Source organism: Loxodonta africana, chromosome 22 (genome assembly GCF_030014295.1).
Source record: "Loxodonta africana isolate mLoxAfr1 chromosome 22, mLoxAfr1.hap2, whole genome shotgun sequence".
Lineage (NCBI taxonomy): Eukaryota > Metazoa > Chordata > Mammalia > Proboscidea > Elephantidae > Loxodonta > Loxodonta africana.
Window position 1 is genome coordinate 23261294 of NC_087363.1, and position 15142 is coordinate 23276435.

At 52.2% G+C, this 15142-nt stretch overlaps 1 protein-coding gene across 11 annotated transcripts in view; it reads right to left on the reverse strand.

Annotated features, from left to right (window-relative positions):
* Nucleotides 1-4553: 4553 nt before the first annotated feature.
* Nucleotides 4554-15142, reverse strand: part of DAG1 (dystroglycan 1) — a 64407-nt gene continuing 53818 nt past the window's right edge. For all 11 annotated transcript variants that reach the window (XM_010589801.2, XM_010589799.2, XM_064274533.1 and 8 more), the window contains one exon: nt 4554-9125. In XM_010589801.2, the coding sequence (XP_010588103.1) occupies nt 6723-9125 (2403 nt within the window). In that variant the 3' untranslated portion in view covers nt 4554-6722. The remainder of the gene's footprint in view (nt 9126-15142) is intronic.

Sequence of the window (15142 nt, forward strand, 5' to 3'; positions counted from 1 at the left end):
TTTTCCCTGATGGTAAGCTCAGCCAGAACGAAGCTGGTCCCATCCCCAAAGCACACCCAGAGTCAAGTTGCTGCCAATTCCCAGTGGAAGCCCCCCCACCCCACAGGCTTTGGCTGTCATGGGCTGATGCCAGTCCCTTTCTGCACCTCCCTCTCCCAAGGCCCTTTGTAATGACGGTTCTGAGGGAAGTGGGGTATGATTCTGGACCCCTAGATCCTAGTCCCTGGAGAAGGAGCTGGCCTGGTCCAAGTTCGGAGCTATTTTGGCACCAAACTTAGCCTTTGCCTTCTACAGCCTGAGACTGTGACACTACGAAGACAGAAGACAACAGCATGTTCAGTCCTGGGAGCCCTGGCCAGCTGCCCACTGGACATTCTCACTGTCCCAGTGTGATTCTGGGGCTCTGGAGACAGCTTTGGGATAGGTGTTCTTGGGGCTTTCAGGGTGCCCCCACTCCAGGGTTGACCCAGGGGAAGGGTCACCAGCCTCTGCATCCTTCTCTGCTTCTACTGCCAAGTGTCTTATCCCAAGGGCACAAAATAGGGAGACCCCAACCACACAACGGGAGGTACTTGGCTGGCACCCAGGACCTTCCCAGATCCCACCTTTGGACTGTGACCTCAGGAGCTCTCAGGCTGCAGGGAAAGAAGACCCAGAGAACATCTACCAAGCTCTGAGCCCTACTGTGTGCAGCCCCTGCGCCAGGCGCCACGGGGTACGAAGTTCAGCAAAAGCTGAGGCGCAGGAGGGCGCAGAGAAGGGTTCTTTTTGGTTCCTGCCAACATCCATCCGAATTCGAGGTTTGCTGGCGGGCCTCAGAAGCAAAAACCATCCAGAAGCCAGGGCCCCAGTTTCGCCCCTCCTATTCCCTGTGGGCTTTCCTTTCCGAAGAAGAAGGGCCCCCGAAAAAAAACAGGCTCTGAACCGCTGCTATCCTCCTCCGGATGCCTTCAGGCTCTTCAGGGATTCTTCCAGGACTCCATCTTGTGTTGAGCGAGCGGAGACGGGCCCATTTCCGCCACCAGTCCGCAGCCGGGATCCGCCTGCCCTACGGCCTTAGCTCTGCCCACAGCCCCGCTCATCGCGCCTGTTCCCTAGGCCTTAGTCACGTCTCCGCGCGGTTCAGTTCCACTTTTCTCCTACGTCTTCGGAGTCCTCCCGCAGATGCCTCAGCCCCGCCCACTGCCGGCCTCTCTTAACTTAGTCTTCCCCAAGCGGCGAAGTCACTTAACTCCGCCCACAACCCAGTCCATCGCTGTCTTAACAAGATCTCTGTTGCCACCTCCTGGGAACCCGCGGGTACTGTCCCCTATCTCTCTACTCGATCCAGAGCGGCTGGCACTCTGGGGTCACCTAGAGGGCACCTAAAGCCACTTCCAAAGTTGAGAGCCGCCCCCATCCCCCGCCCCGGAACCCATTCAGGAGCACCGTCCTGACCACATAGAGACGCGGACAGACCGACTTCGCTCCCCCCTCCCACCCTCCAACCCCCCAGCCAGCTGAGACTCCAGGGTCTCCTCCATCAAAGCTGTGGGCACTGGGACCAGATTTCCTACCTTCCTGCAGGAGTACCGCACTCCCAAAGATGGGCACCCCCACTGTAAACCTCATATCTTGTCTTCCCTTCTGGGCCCTCTAAGGTGCCTGTCAGGGAATTGGTACCCAGCATCCTCCAGTGGGGCCTTCAAATAATTCTTTGGTGCTCTCTGTTATGAACAAAATGTTATAAAACCCGTTGAAGCATTTGAGTCACAGATCTGAACCTGCCTTGTGGTAGCGCAACAATCTGGGCCAACTCCCTTACCCTCTCTGCGCCTCAGTCGCCTTGCCTCAAGATGGCGGTTGGCAGAGACTATATCAGCCTGAGACCAGAAGAGCTAGATGGTGCCTGGCTATAACCCATGACTGTCCTGACAGGGAACACAACAGAGAACCCCTGAAGGAGCAGGAGAGGAGTGGGATGCAGACCTTAAATTCTCATAAAAAGACTAGACTTGATGGTTTGACTCAGACTAGAAGGACCCTGAAGGTCATGCCCCCAGACCTTCTGTTAGCCCAAGACAGGAACCATTCCCAAAGCCAACTCGTCAGATAGAGATTTGACTGAACTATAAAATAGAAAATGGTAATCGGTGAGGAGTGAGCTTCTTGGATCAAGTAGACACATGAGACTATGTGGGCAGCTCCTGTCTGGAGGGGAGATGAGAAGGCAGAGGGGGACAGAAGCTGGCTGAATGGACATGGAAATGGTGGAGAGAAGGAGTGTGCTGCCTCATTAAGGGAAGAGCAACTAGGAGTATATAGCAAGATGTACATAAATTTTTGTATGAGACTTACTTGATTTGTAAACTTCTACTTAAAGCACAATAAAACATTTAAAAAAAATGGTGGTTGAGAAGGTAAGCTGAACAAAGCAGGGAAAGAGGAAATCACCAGCCGATTTGGGTTTTTGATACAGTAATACAGACAGCAGCAAAGCTCACCCTGGAAAGACTGATGTCTGAGTGGGGCCTTCCATGCTTTAGAGGAGCTGGGGGAGGGGCCTCTTCCAAGAGTTTGTTCAGCTTGTTGGAACCAAGGGAAGGCAAGGCTGGGGGCTGCACGAGGCAAGCTGAGTAGAGCTTCCAGTCCCCATCAGCCTGGTGGTATTCTAGAGAGCCAGGCTATCAGGAGCTCCCAGGCACCCCATGATTCCCCAGCCAGCAGTCCTGCCTCAAGCCTGGCCTAAGGATCTTGGCCCAAGGCAGCACCTTTTTACCAGGAAAGAGTGTATTTTCCTCTAGATCCGCTCTGATTCTCTGCCTCCTTTGCAGGCAAGCAGACCCACTGAGATGTATTATCCTAACTCTATCCCCCAGTCCCTTGGAGGCCAGCATAGCCGCATCTTACAGATGGGAAAGCCAAGGATCGCGGGAATTTGCTCTGGATCAGAGGCATGAGGGCAGATTCCTGTGGCCTAACAGTCCCCTACCCCCCATTCCCTCCCTTCCTACTCCTTCCTTCCACCACCCTCTCCAGCTCAAAAGTAGTCTACATCCCCCCCTCTCTACCCTCCCACCAACAGGTACAGAAATTCGGCAGGGGTGCCATGGGGCAGGATTTGCTGGGCCAAACAACTCTCCTCAAAGGAAAGCAGGGCAGGGAAGAGGTCCATCTCTTTTCTTCCCGCCCTGCTGACCTTACTGTTCTCTGCTGAGACCAAAGATCCCCTTCACTCCAGTTCAGGACAGTAAATTCGTTCATTACCCAGTGACTTATCTAAAGAAGTCACGCAGAGCTTCCTGAGGCCGAGAGAACAAAGGGTGGCTGAAAGGTAGAGTCATTTCCTGGGCCCCTGCCACTAGGCCAAGAGGAACAGCCTAGGGACAGCCCTTTCTGGCACTATCAATGTGGCGCACACTCAATTCTTAGCTTTTCAAGTAGTTGTTTGACCTTCAATCACTCCCCACTCTGGGATTCGGCTCTATCTGCAATATGAGACCAGCCTCTGCTTGAGGTCTTGCAGGATGAGAAGGAGCAGCCTGAGGGTTGCAGGGGGAGATGGGTGAGGACCCGGGGGGGGGGCAGGAGTGAGCCCAGTAGAGGCACCAGTTGTTCCGTGACCATCTTGCCTCTGAAGACGCAGCTGCTGCTTCCCTTGCCTCCCACTCCAGGGCAGTGTCCCAGGATAACCCACCTGCCCCTTCCTGGGCACTGAGTCATGCTCAGACTACTCAGCTGGCCTGTCCATCCCAGGCAAGGCACTTGGGGGCACCCTCCTGGGACCTACAGGGTCACCCAAGGCAGCACAAGAAATCATTCTCCCCCTGGCCTCAAGACCAAACCTTACCTTTAGACTGCCTGAGAGACTGCCTAGCCCCAAGCCCACAGGCAGTACAGCACCAACCGTAGTCACATTCCCAGGTCCCCATCTTCACAGATGCCCAGCCTGAGAGACCCCTGCCCAGATGCTGCAGGAGCTTACCTACTCTGGGGGAGCTTGTGATAGGACCTTTCCCACCAAACTTCCTGCCCAGGACAGGAAGGTTTCTCTGACATCTCACCTTACAGATGAGGAAACCGAGGCTCAAGCAAAACATGTTCCATAGGCAGAAGAGGCATTATAGGGGGCTGGTATTTTGGCAGAGCTTCTGGGGCACATCCCCAAACCTCCCAGGGGCACAGAAATGATAAAGTTGTGTGGAGGCCATTGGGCCAGCTACTCAAAAGCCACCTCAAATAGGGCTTGGCTGGAACCCTTCTTTCTTCTGTCAGAGGGACTCCAGCCCTCGCCACTCATGTCCTGAAACTCACATAGGGGGCAAGAAAATAGATACTCAGAGGCAGCGGCATTGTAATAAAGACACTGCTTTTATTTAGTTTGATATGTTTCTATACAGAATGCAGAAAACACATCTTAAAATCATACAGAAGGAAATAAAAACACGTCAGTAATTGGTGAACACTTGGAAGTGAGATTGGCTCTCTGTCTCACAGAGTCCAGCGGCCATTGCCAGCCTGGTGCTCAGGGGAGGAGGCTGCCTGCAAGGGCATTGTTGCTGTTGTTATTCTGTTCACTGCCCCTTCTCCTCCAGTTGCTATGGCAACAGGCCATTCTGGGCCAACCATGTCTCTGCATGGCAGTGCCCGTTGATGGGGTTGCTAGGGGCAACGGAGCTGTTTGGAAGGCCTTCACCTGGAACACTGGGAATTGTTTATTTTTTGATGAGGTCACCAAAAATAATCTCACCAGGTCAGATCCCACTTGTGCTCCCGACTCTGGGGCATCAGGGAAACCCTGGCTTGGAGGCACAGGCCCAGTCACAGTGTTCCACCGAGCCCTCATCTACAGGCTCCCCCACGGGGGCACTGCTCATTCTAGAGTACCCTCCTGCACCAAGGCAGGAGAGCAGGGCCAGGGTTTGTGGAAGAAGGCGCAATGCCGAATGCCCTCCAGTGAGCGGTAGATGGAGGCCTCCAACCCTCCTGCTGGCCCTGCCCTCCTGAGGCAGCACACACGAACCCTCTACAAAACTGTCGATATGGCTTAGAAGTGGCTGCTCAGTGTGCAAAGGGAGCCTGGGTCCACCCACCCACCCCAGATCAGGGATGGAAAACATTATTGCAAAAGGCATTCCTCCCTAAAAGGTACCCAAAATGACTCTCAGATGGTCAAGAAAAGTCAGGTTCAAAATAGTTTCTTCCAAAGGAGGAGAATCAAAGCAGAGTGGGTGCCCCTGAGTCATGGGACAGAGATGCAAATGGACGGAAGGACGTTCTGCTAAAAAAGGCAAAAGAAGTCCCAGTGTAATCATAGGATTTAAACTGTTATGAAAAGGGGGAAGAAAAAAAATCAAAATGAGCAAAGCCGTCAGTTCCATGGATCAACACTAAGAGCTTGTACAAACTGCTGTCAGCGTCACCATTTTTAATCTTTTTTAATAAAACAATTTGAGGCTGTATAAAAACTTTAGTAAAAAATTAGCTTTGAGAGCCCACAGATTTTAACTATGAACTATTGCTGGCACTCCTCCCCAACCACCAGACCTTTTCCAGCCATTCAGACCCGAGAGGCCTGGGACTGGAGCGCCAGAGAAAAGGGGTGGGGTAGGGCTGTGGACTGTTGGGACAAAGCGGCCAAGGTCAAGTGAGGAAAGAGCATCACATGACATAAAAATATTGCATCTTCACCAAAATGTCCCCCACTGAGTGTTTCAAAAACCATGATACCTTTTAGGAGGGGAGAAAAAAAACCACAAAAGAAGGAAAAAAGAAAGCAGGGTGATGTGGTCGAGTCCCTTGACCTCCCCAGGAACCCCCACAAGCAGCTGGCCCACCCTGGAGCACCTAGGTTTGGGGCCATGGCCACCGCTGCCTCTTGGAGTCCTTTTTCCCTGGAAATGAAGACCCCTTGGTGGTGGGCCGACAGCGTGCGTGGGGTGGGGGTGTCCTCGGCCCAAGAGGCCCCTCCAGCTTCTGGCCCCTGGCAACAGCAGGAGAGCAAGCCCAGCACCAGGGCCCTGGCCCCTTAGGCAGGGCCAGGAGGCCTCCGATCAGGCTCTGGGGTATCAGAGCAACCAAGTGTACGTAGTGTGAAAAAATAGGATTCCTTTGATAAAAAATACTGTCCCTTGGTCTTCTCTAAGTTTGAAACACCCTGGGAGCTTATTTTTAGCAAAGCAATTCCCCATACCCACCCAAAAATTATACATACAAGTTTAGGTAAACAGCAGATTAAATGTAAAAACTTAACCTTAACTTCTGAAAGTCCTTTGAATTTAATCTTTAGCTACTGTTTTCCATGTTACATCCTGCAGCTAGACACACGTGAATAGAAAAAACAGTACAGTTAGTGTTAAAGGCAAAACGCAGACAGCCGGGAAGCCACCCAGCACTGCCTGCGAGTTCATTCACGGTTCCTCGCTCCCTCCATCTACCTCTACCCCAAACGGTGCTTTCAGAGCCAGCCATCAAAAACGCAGCGAAGAATTTTCTATGAACAAACAAAAAGCTGTTAGGCAAAAAAAAAAAAAAAAAAAAGTCCCCAAAGTCTCTCCAGCTGCTTTGGGGTTTAGGAGGACCAGAGAGGGCGGGCTTGTCCAGGCCCCATGTGTGTCAGTGTGTGCTAGGTCAGGTGTCGGCTTCCGGTGGGCGATGGTCTGCAGGCCACCGGTTTCCACAGACAACACCGTGTTGTCTCCAGGCCCCTTCCCTACCCCTGCCTCCACCCAGGAGCTTGTGGGTTAAGGGGGAACATAGGGAGGGGGCGACCGGTATGGGGTCATGTTCTTGGGACGGGAGCCCTTGCCCTCCATGGGAGCTGTGAAGGGTGGAGGAGGCTGGTAGGGAGGTGCATTGGGATCCTCATCCCGCAGGGGTGTATATTCTCCCACGGCGTCCTGGTTCAGAGGAGTGGTCTCGGGCACGCTCTGGTTGGGGTACTCGGGAGGGGGCAGGGGGGCTTTCTCCTCCTGCAGGATGAGTGGCATGCTGGAGGAGGGTGGGGGCTTGGAGTCATCCAGTTCGTCCGCAAAGATGATGGGCACCCCTTTCTTGATGAAGGTGGCCTGGTCCTCCAGTGTGAGCTTGCCCTTCCGCTTCTTGCGGTAGCAGATCATTGCAATGATGCCGGCGATGAGCAGGATGGCTGCGACCACCACAGCTGGAATGACTGTGTGCAGGTAGACATCATCCTCACTGCTCTTCTCAGGGTCCCTGTCTGGCACCTCTGTGGGCGGTGTCTCTGAAGGCACCTTCCTGGGTGAAGTCACAGGGATAAACTGCAGGTGCCGGCAGCTGCCTGAGCCCATCACAGCAACATTCATGGCCTTAAAGTCGGGCTCCAGAGCGTTGGAGAAGGCCGGCCGTGGTTTCCCGTCATCCTCGGCGATCCTTCGGCTCAGCCCTGTGATCTGCTCCTTGGGGCAGGGCTCCAGGGGCAGTGTGTTGTTTGTCCATTCCACCACAATGGAACCCCGGGTGATATTCTGCAGGGTGATGGTGCTGCAGTTGCGGTCCCCAAAGGCAAAGGCCAGCTTCTTCACCAGGGCAATCTTCTTGTGGATATCATTCACCACTGGTGCTGGGTCGCCCACAAATTTGGCACTGAACCGTGCAGGAGCCCTGTCCCCTTGAGGGCGCTTGTGGACGTGGATCTCGAAGGCATCCACAGCTGAGAGGCCCCCCTTGTCTGTGGCATGCATGAAATACTCATGCTTGCCCACGTGGCTGCTGTCAGGCAGGCCGTACATGAGCTGGCTGGTGCTGTTGAACTGTACCCAGGACTTCTCACCCACTAGCTGCTGCTCCCGCAGCTTCAGGGTCAGCTTCAGCTTGTCGGTGGTGGTGTCCTCCTTGTCGTAGAATGTGTCTGGTGGGATTTTCACCTCAAAGTAGGTACCAACCCAGGCATCTACCCTGTCAATGTGGTTCTTGAGCTCTGGGGGCTGGTTGGGCTCTCCCCCCTGGGGCACCCCACTGGTGGTGGTACGGATGCGAGTGGGTGGGGAGGCTGTTTCCAATCTGGTGATGGGAACTTTGGTGGTGGCCCGGAGTGGTGGTCGGGGTGTCCGCGGCTTCTTGGTTGGCCTGCGAGTTGTAGTTGTTGAGGAGTCAGTTGAAGGCGTGGCTGGTTTTGGGGTGGATACTCGTGGCTTCTTAGTGGTGGTTGTGGGAGGGGTAGCAACCGCCGTGGGCTCCACATAGCCAGGAATGGTCATCGTTGGGCGGATCTGGCCAGAAACCATGGTGCCAGCTTCTGACACTCGAGTAGGCTGGATGGGGCCTAGGGTTGGGGTCTGAATGATTGCACCTCGAGTCCTAATGGTGACTGTGGGCTTCCCAGGAACAGGATCCCTGACTGGAGGAGCCATGGTCTCTGTCGGTGGAGCGATAGCTGGAGATGTGGGGGTAGGCACGATCCTGGAGGGTGGCTCCTGGATGGCCGTGGTTGGGGGCCCAATGGCAGTGACAGGGGTGGGTGTGGCATGGATCTGCCTCCGGATGCGTTTGGGGAGAGGGGGCTTCTTGTTGGCGATGTGCCAACCCACCACAGGGTAGCCAAGCTGAGCGGACATGGCGCCCTCCCTGGCAGGGGCCTCCACACCACGTATGTCAGGCACACTGTTTTGGTTCAGGGAACAGCCCAGCCTCCAGGAGAGCAGAGCCCCATTTTCCACCACCTTTTTTGCATTTCCTGGGCCAGCCATAAAGGCCGACATGTCAAACAGTCTGTTATTGACCACTGGCACCAACTTCATGTTGTGAAGCTCCACTCCCGAGAAGCTCTGCATGCTGTGCAGGAGGTCAATCCTTTGCTTTGGGGTCATCTTGGTGAGGTCGGCATCCAGAATCACCGTCAGGACAGTCACAGGCTCATCGGCAGCACAGGTAGATGCCACCACCTCACCAGGTTCTGGTGATGCCGCCCGCACGGACTGCGGCTCACTGTGGTCTTCAGGGTAGACCTCAATGGAGAACACGCTGGAGGTCTGGGGGATGTGGCTCCCGTTGGACCCCAGCCGTGCAGCACTCACCGAGATGTAGTGCACACCCTTGTCAGTGTCGAGGGGAAGGCCCTCCAGGGCATGGCTTTTCGGGTCCCAGTGCAGCCAGGACGGCAGGGTCTCCTTCCCTGCCGCTGATACCTAGAAGAGACATGGGCACAAGTTATAAGTGCTATGGTCCACACAACCTGAAAATGATCCCTATAGCTAATCACTGGCCTGGCCTGAAGTGTGTGATAGGCCTGAGGTATAACTAGGAACTCCTATTGGGGGAACCAACTCCCCAACCCCAGAGAGGAACAGCCAACCCATTTCACCTGTCATGAAAGACTGGGGCTGTCAGGTGGGCTAGCTTGGAAGGCAAATGATTTACTCAAGGTCCCACAGCAGGGAGACAGCTGCACTGGCACTCAAACATACATCTCAGCCCAGAGAACTGATGCCACGGGCCTCACTGGATGTCACAGACTTTTATTCCAGTGACACACCCTGCTATTTACTCACCCACTCTGCTGGCAGAATTAAGTCTGAGTGTCTCACTCCAGCCTCACCAGAAGTGAAAGCCAGAGCTGGGCACACAGATCTGGGTACATGGGAAGGCCCGATGCCCCTGAATGACTCATTTTATGACCATCACGTTACATTCAAGTGTAGCGGGACACATTTGTGTAGCAAAGCAAATACAATCAGTTGTGAATGATATCTTAATTAACCCTGCTTCTCAAGCCTCAAGAAAAACTGTGGCGCTCAGGGTGAGGGGACTAGAAATGATAATTCTAGAATAGTGTTTACCAGAGGCATCCCAAGGACCTCTGGTCTCTGTAAAAGAGGTTCTGTAGTCAGACAAGCTTGGGAAACGTACAGGGTCCACCATTGCCCTAAGTGAGCCCAGGCACAGAAGTAGGCCGCTGGCTTAAAGAACCTATCATCTTGCTCCACCCAGTAGCACATTCCAGACTCATTTCAGTATAGAAGTCTTTTTCCATGGGGACATAATTGGTAATACTCAAGGCACCAAAAGGATGTCACCATAGAAGCTTCCAGCATCAGCTGACAAGAGTGAAATAAGACTTGCCTTCTGCCCAAGCCCCATCTTCAGCTCCTCTCATCTTTGGTGTCCACCTACTCCTGCCCCGGGTGCAAAAAGGTGGCATTTGTTTTCTGGTCTGCCCAAAGACACTCTCAGCTCCTTTGTCTTGTCCCACTGAGTCCAGAGACAAGTTGGCCAAGAGACAGCACATCTCACTGCCAGCTTCAGCCTAGGGATCACCCCCTTCCTGGCCAGTGCTTGCCACTACAGGGACAATGACGTACTTCCCCGCTTGTGGCAAGGGGCTCCCCAACAACTCCAGTTCCCCAGGCTTCTTCCTGCCAAGAGTCAGCGGTCTGGGTGATTGAGGAGAAGATCCTGGGTCATACCTGCTCTTTCCAGCCAGGACCCAGGTGTCCAGAGAGCATGTAATCCCACAAACCTCAGCAGAGACCAGAGATTTTCCCCCTTTCAACAGGTTTCCCACCTCCAGCAAAAACTCACGTGAAGATGACTGACATTATTAGAATTTATTATTAATGGGGCTGTCCTTTCCTGATTGTTTTCTGAGCCACTCACTGAGGGTCTGTAAACACTTCTTTGCAACATCATATTCTATCATCTAAGGTGCATCATCTAATGTACCACTAAGAATCATTCCCACCCTGTCACTCCCCATCCACTGCAGTCACCATCAGAAATGTTAAACATCCGTAAAAATGGATTTCTTCAAATCCACGAAAAACAGTAAATGTATTTTTCTTTAAAAAAAAAAAACTCCTTTAACTACAAAAGTAACACTAATTTCAACTGCTTGGGCTGAAAGACCTACGCTTTCAATTTTTTTCAGTTCATTTATGTTAAATATGAAAACTGTCACAATTGCACGTGAACACATAAAGCAAATGTTGAATGCTCTTGTTTTGCAAAAACATGAAACGAAGATGTAAGGCCAAAATGGAGTGTTCTGGGAACTATGAAATGGCGTAAGGGTGGAGGTCCTGAGAGGTGAGGAGTCAGTGAGCCAGGGTATGGACACCTAAGAGTTTCCTAACCACATGGGATGAGAGCTCACCTGGCAGAGGGAGGGCCTGGGATGGAGCTTTGGGTGAAGCCAGCCAAGGAGAAGCTACCTGCAAAGGAGGCTGGACAGACCATGAGAGGACCAGGAGAGAGAAAAGGCTCCAGAAGTTGGTGCTGACTGGCTGGCAAGGCCCTTGGGACATTCCTGAGTAGTCAGCTAGCCAGGCTGATATTCAGCCCTGTGTCCATAAGCACAGATGACAGGGCAGCTCTGGTGCTCCTGCATATCTATCTCCAGCTACATGTGGGCTCTTCATAACACAGTAAACAGAGAAGGGCTCCACCTCCTCGAAGCTTCCCAGCCTGGCTCACTTCCTATTCTGCTGACCCAACAGCCAAAGTTCTGTTGTCAGACATTTCCTATGGAATAAAAACAGGCCACTCCTTGGCCAAGGCTCCCATATAGCCACACTTGGAAGACATACACTTATTTAAAGCTATGGCGAGTAACAAACGTTAAAGAAAATCCCAGGTTTCATCAAAGCAAGTTATAATGCTCAATTTCAAACTGGGAGACAGGAGAAGAGAGTTAGTACCTTTATTTTGATTACTAAGAATCAATTCTTTCACTATCCTGTCCCGACAGCTTTACAGACTTCTGGGGCAGGCCGTGCCAGAAAAATAGCCAAGCCTCCCCAACCAGCACATCACCTTCCCCTCTGCAGATTCTTGCTCCTCAGGGGTTCCAAGCCCCAGTCATACCCTGGCCAAAGGCAAGGTGTCCATCTTGGATCTACAGCCCTGAAACAGGCAGTCCCCAGAGTCCTGGGTACTTCTCTGATCCTCAAACAAGAAAGACAGGCACTCATCAAAGTTCTAAACCTAGCACCTCTGGGCATCTTGGTACTTGGAACGTCAGGTCCAGACAGCACTTCGTGTGCCAATGATTCATTTTAATAGAAGGGCCACAGGAAGCAAAACAAACCCAACTTCCACAAGGAACCTAGCCAAGTCACAGGCAAGCTGGCACTTCTGTGTTTTCAAGGCCATTTGGGGAAAGCCCCTGATCTGGGAAGTATGAACATGCCTGAAGGGCTGGCGGTGTCTATATTCCCCCACAGATTCTACTAGACACCAAGAGGCTCCTCCCTCCCAAGGGCACTCAGCTCAGGGCCCAGCTCACCAGGGAGGCGCTCGGAGGTACAACACCTGCTCCACCCTAATAAAGCGTATAGTTCCCTCAGCCATGGGGACCCCAGACACCTTCCCCAGCTTCCAAAGCTTACAGGCTCTGGAATACTTCTCTTCCCTTCAGGCCTAAGGGTAAGGTGGGATATGACAGCTCCTTCGGAGAGACATGCCTCCAGGACTAGCCAGGACTCATCCTTCTAACAATAGCCCACCTGATGGGAAGCCCCCAACTCTAGGTACACTTGGCTGAAATCCCAGCTCCAGGCAGGCTGAGGTTTGACCCAACCTCTGGACCCAGTGTTCTCATCTGTAATATTGAGGAAATAATTCCATCCTTGTGGTTCTAGCATCAAGCACGCACTGGAGTCTCCATCAGTGCTGGTTCCCACCTGCTCCTTATGGGCTCTGAGGACCCAGTGTACAACGTGCGGCTGCAGCACAAACAGGCCCAGGGCACGTCCAGCCTCCTCTCCCCAGTCCTCCTTCCCAACTGGCTCTGGATCCAACACACAGTGGGGGCTTGTCTCCCTGTTCATACTTCAAAGCAGAAGTTCAAATCATCAAAGGGAAGCAGGGAGGCCAAAGGCAAGGGAGGCCAGGATCCTATAGAACAAGGCTGATGCCACTGAGGCTGGGTGCAGGCCAAGGCTGAGAACCCTTCAGGAACTTGACTGACTGTCAGAACCTATCTGCCAGGAGTGGATGAAAATCTGGGGAGCATTAGGGGAGGGGAAGACTCACTGCAGGCGATAAGCAATAGCCCAAAGACCAGCATCCACCTCTTTGGTCTAAGACAGTGTCCTCAATCTTGGCATATTTACACACAGGATTTTGACAACCCTCAGAGTCCTGTCTACTCCATATAAAAATTTCTGTCCTAACTGTACCATAACCACCCGCAATTAACCCCCTAAGGGCCACCAGGCCAGGAAAGGCAGCCAAAAGGCTGGAATCGGGGCTCCATGTGAGTTTCTCATCATCACTAGCATGTGCATTTCAAGTGACAGGCTGGTCCCACCCACAGAACTCCTCCAGGGTTGGAGGTCACTTGACCTTCCATTACCAAACACCAACATGCTGTGGAGCTGTAGGAGTCAAGGCCTATGGACCTTATAAAGGTCCCACCTCGAAGAGGAGCCTTCAGCCACTTAGTGGGTATGTTTGCTGGATGGAAAAACTGCAAGATGAAGCCTGGTTTAACAAGATCACAGGGTCAAGCTCACAGGCATTCAGAAAGGGCCAGAAACCCTTCTAGTTACAGTAACCCTCAGAGAGGAAATGCTTCTGAGATGGAAGACAAGCCCAGCACCGAGGAAAACAAAATCTCACAGAGCCGTACACCTAGCTTCAGAAATCCTGATCCATAAAGTGTATCCAAAAACATTAAGAATCAAAAACACAAAACCTGGGTAGGCCCATACAGAATTCTAAACACCAGTGATGCCCACAAGGAACTACCATGACCACCAAACACGAGACGGCTAAATTTGGAGATGTGGGTCACTCCTCAGTCTGTACTACCAGATGACCAGTAACTGACTACCCCTTCAGTTGGGGGACACTCCCTCTAGCTCATCTGCTGGTGTCCTTTCCAGGACAGTAGACCATCAAACACCTAGTTTGATAGATACAGCACCTATAGGCACTAAGCACCATAAAACACAAGCAAAGTCTCTAACCCCATTCCACACCTGGAGTCAGCAAATGGGCAGAAGGGGTTCCATTACTTAGTCCTTCATCAAAAAGCAGGTTTCCACCCACTGCCTGAGCCAGCCAGTTAGACAAAGCTAAAACTGAAGAATTGGACTCTCACTACCAAACACCAAACCACTGCCATCCAGTTGATTCTGACTCACAGCGACCCTGTAGGACAGAATAGAACGGCCCCCATAGAGTTTCCAAGGCTGTAAATCTTTATGGAAGCAGACTGCCATATCTTTCTCCCATGGAACAGCTAATGGACGAACCACCAACCTTTCAGTTAGCAGCCAAGCGCTTAACCACCGTGCCACCAGGGCTCCTTAGACATTAGGGCCTAATTATTTGATTATATGACCATTGGCTTCTGAAACCAAAAGAACTTGGGCTTTATCACAGCCCTGATGATGCTGACTCACACTCAGGGTGATCCTGTGTCTGTGCTATGGACTATTTTAAAGAGACAAACCTGCTCTGTGGCCAAGCTCAGCTTCCGCAAATGAAACCCATGAGCACTAAGTCACATGGCGAGGATGCTGGGAGATAGAACCTCTGACTACATGCGGGCCAAGCCCTTTCCCACATGAGGTGAGGAACCATGGTGGAAGTAGGTATGGGGACCTTTACTTTGCAGAGTAAAGCAGAGCCATGCCCACGAAGGTTTGGAAACCTCAAACACAGCTGCCACCACGAAGCCAAAGCCACAGGATCATGTTCTGAACACAACCTGTCCAGCCTAGGCCATACCCCCGTGGTCTGGGCTATGAAGCATCTTATCTATCTTAACTGTTCTCATCTAAAAACAAAAGTTAATCTTTTTCTCCCCAAAGTAAGGAACAGCTTAACACAGACAGCCACTAAAATTCTCAGTCAATCCTTCAACTCCAAGCCATGACATCATCTGCTTTCACTTTGTCACATTCTCTTTCAGTTCTTACCAATAATTTTTTTTTTTTTTTTAACAGGAGCCTATATTTTCAGTAAGTATTTGAGTTGATGAGTATGGGCAAATGCTATTTGCAACCCACCCCCAACAATGCCTTCCATCGCCAACCGGCATTTCCCGGTGTGCTGTGTTCACAAGGGGTCCATTCAGAGCCAGGGAACACCCACTTGAGGGAGGAAGAAACTGTAGTTCATCTCATGCAGGCGAGATCACTACAAAGCTGTCAAGCATCCAACGAAATGCTTCTTTCATGAGCTCCCTTTCCTGGCC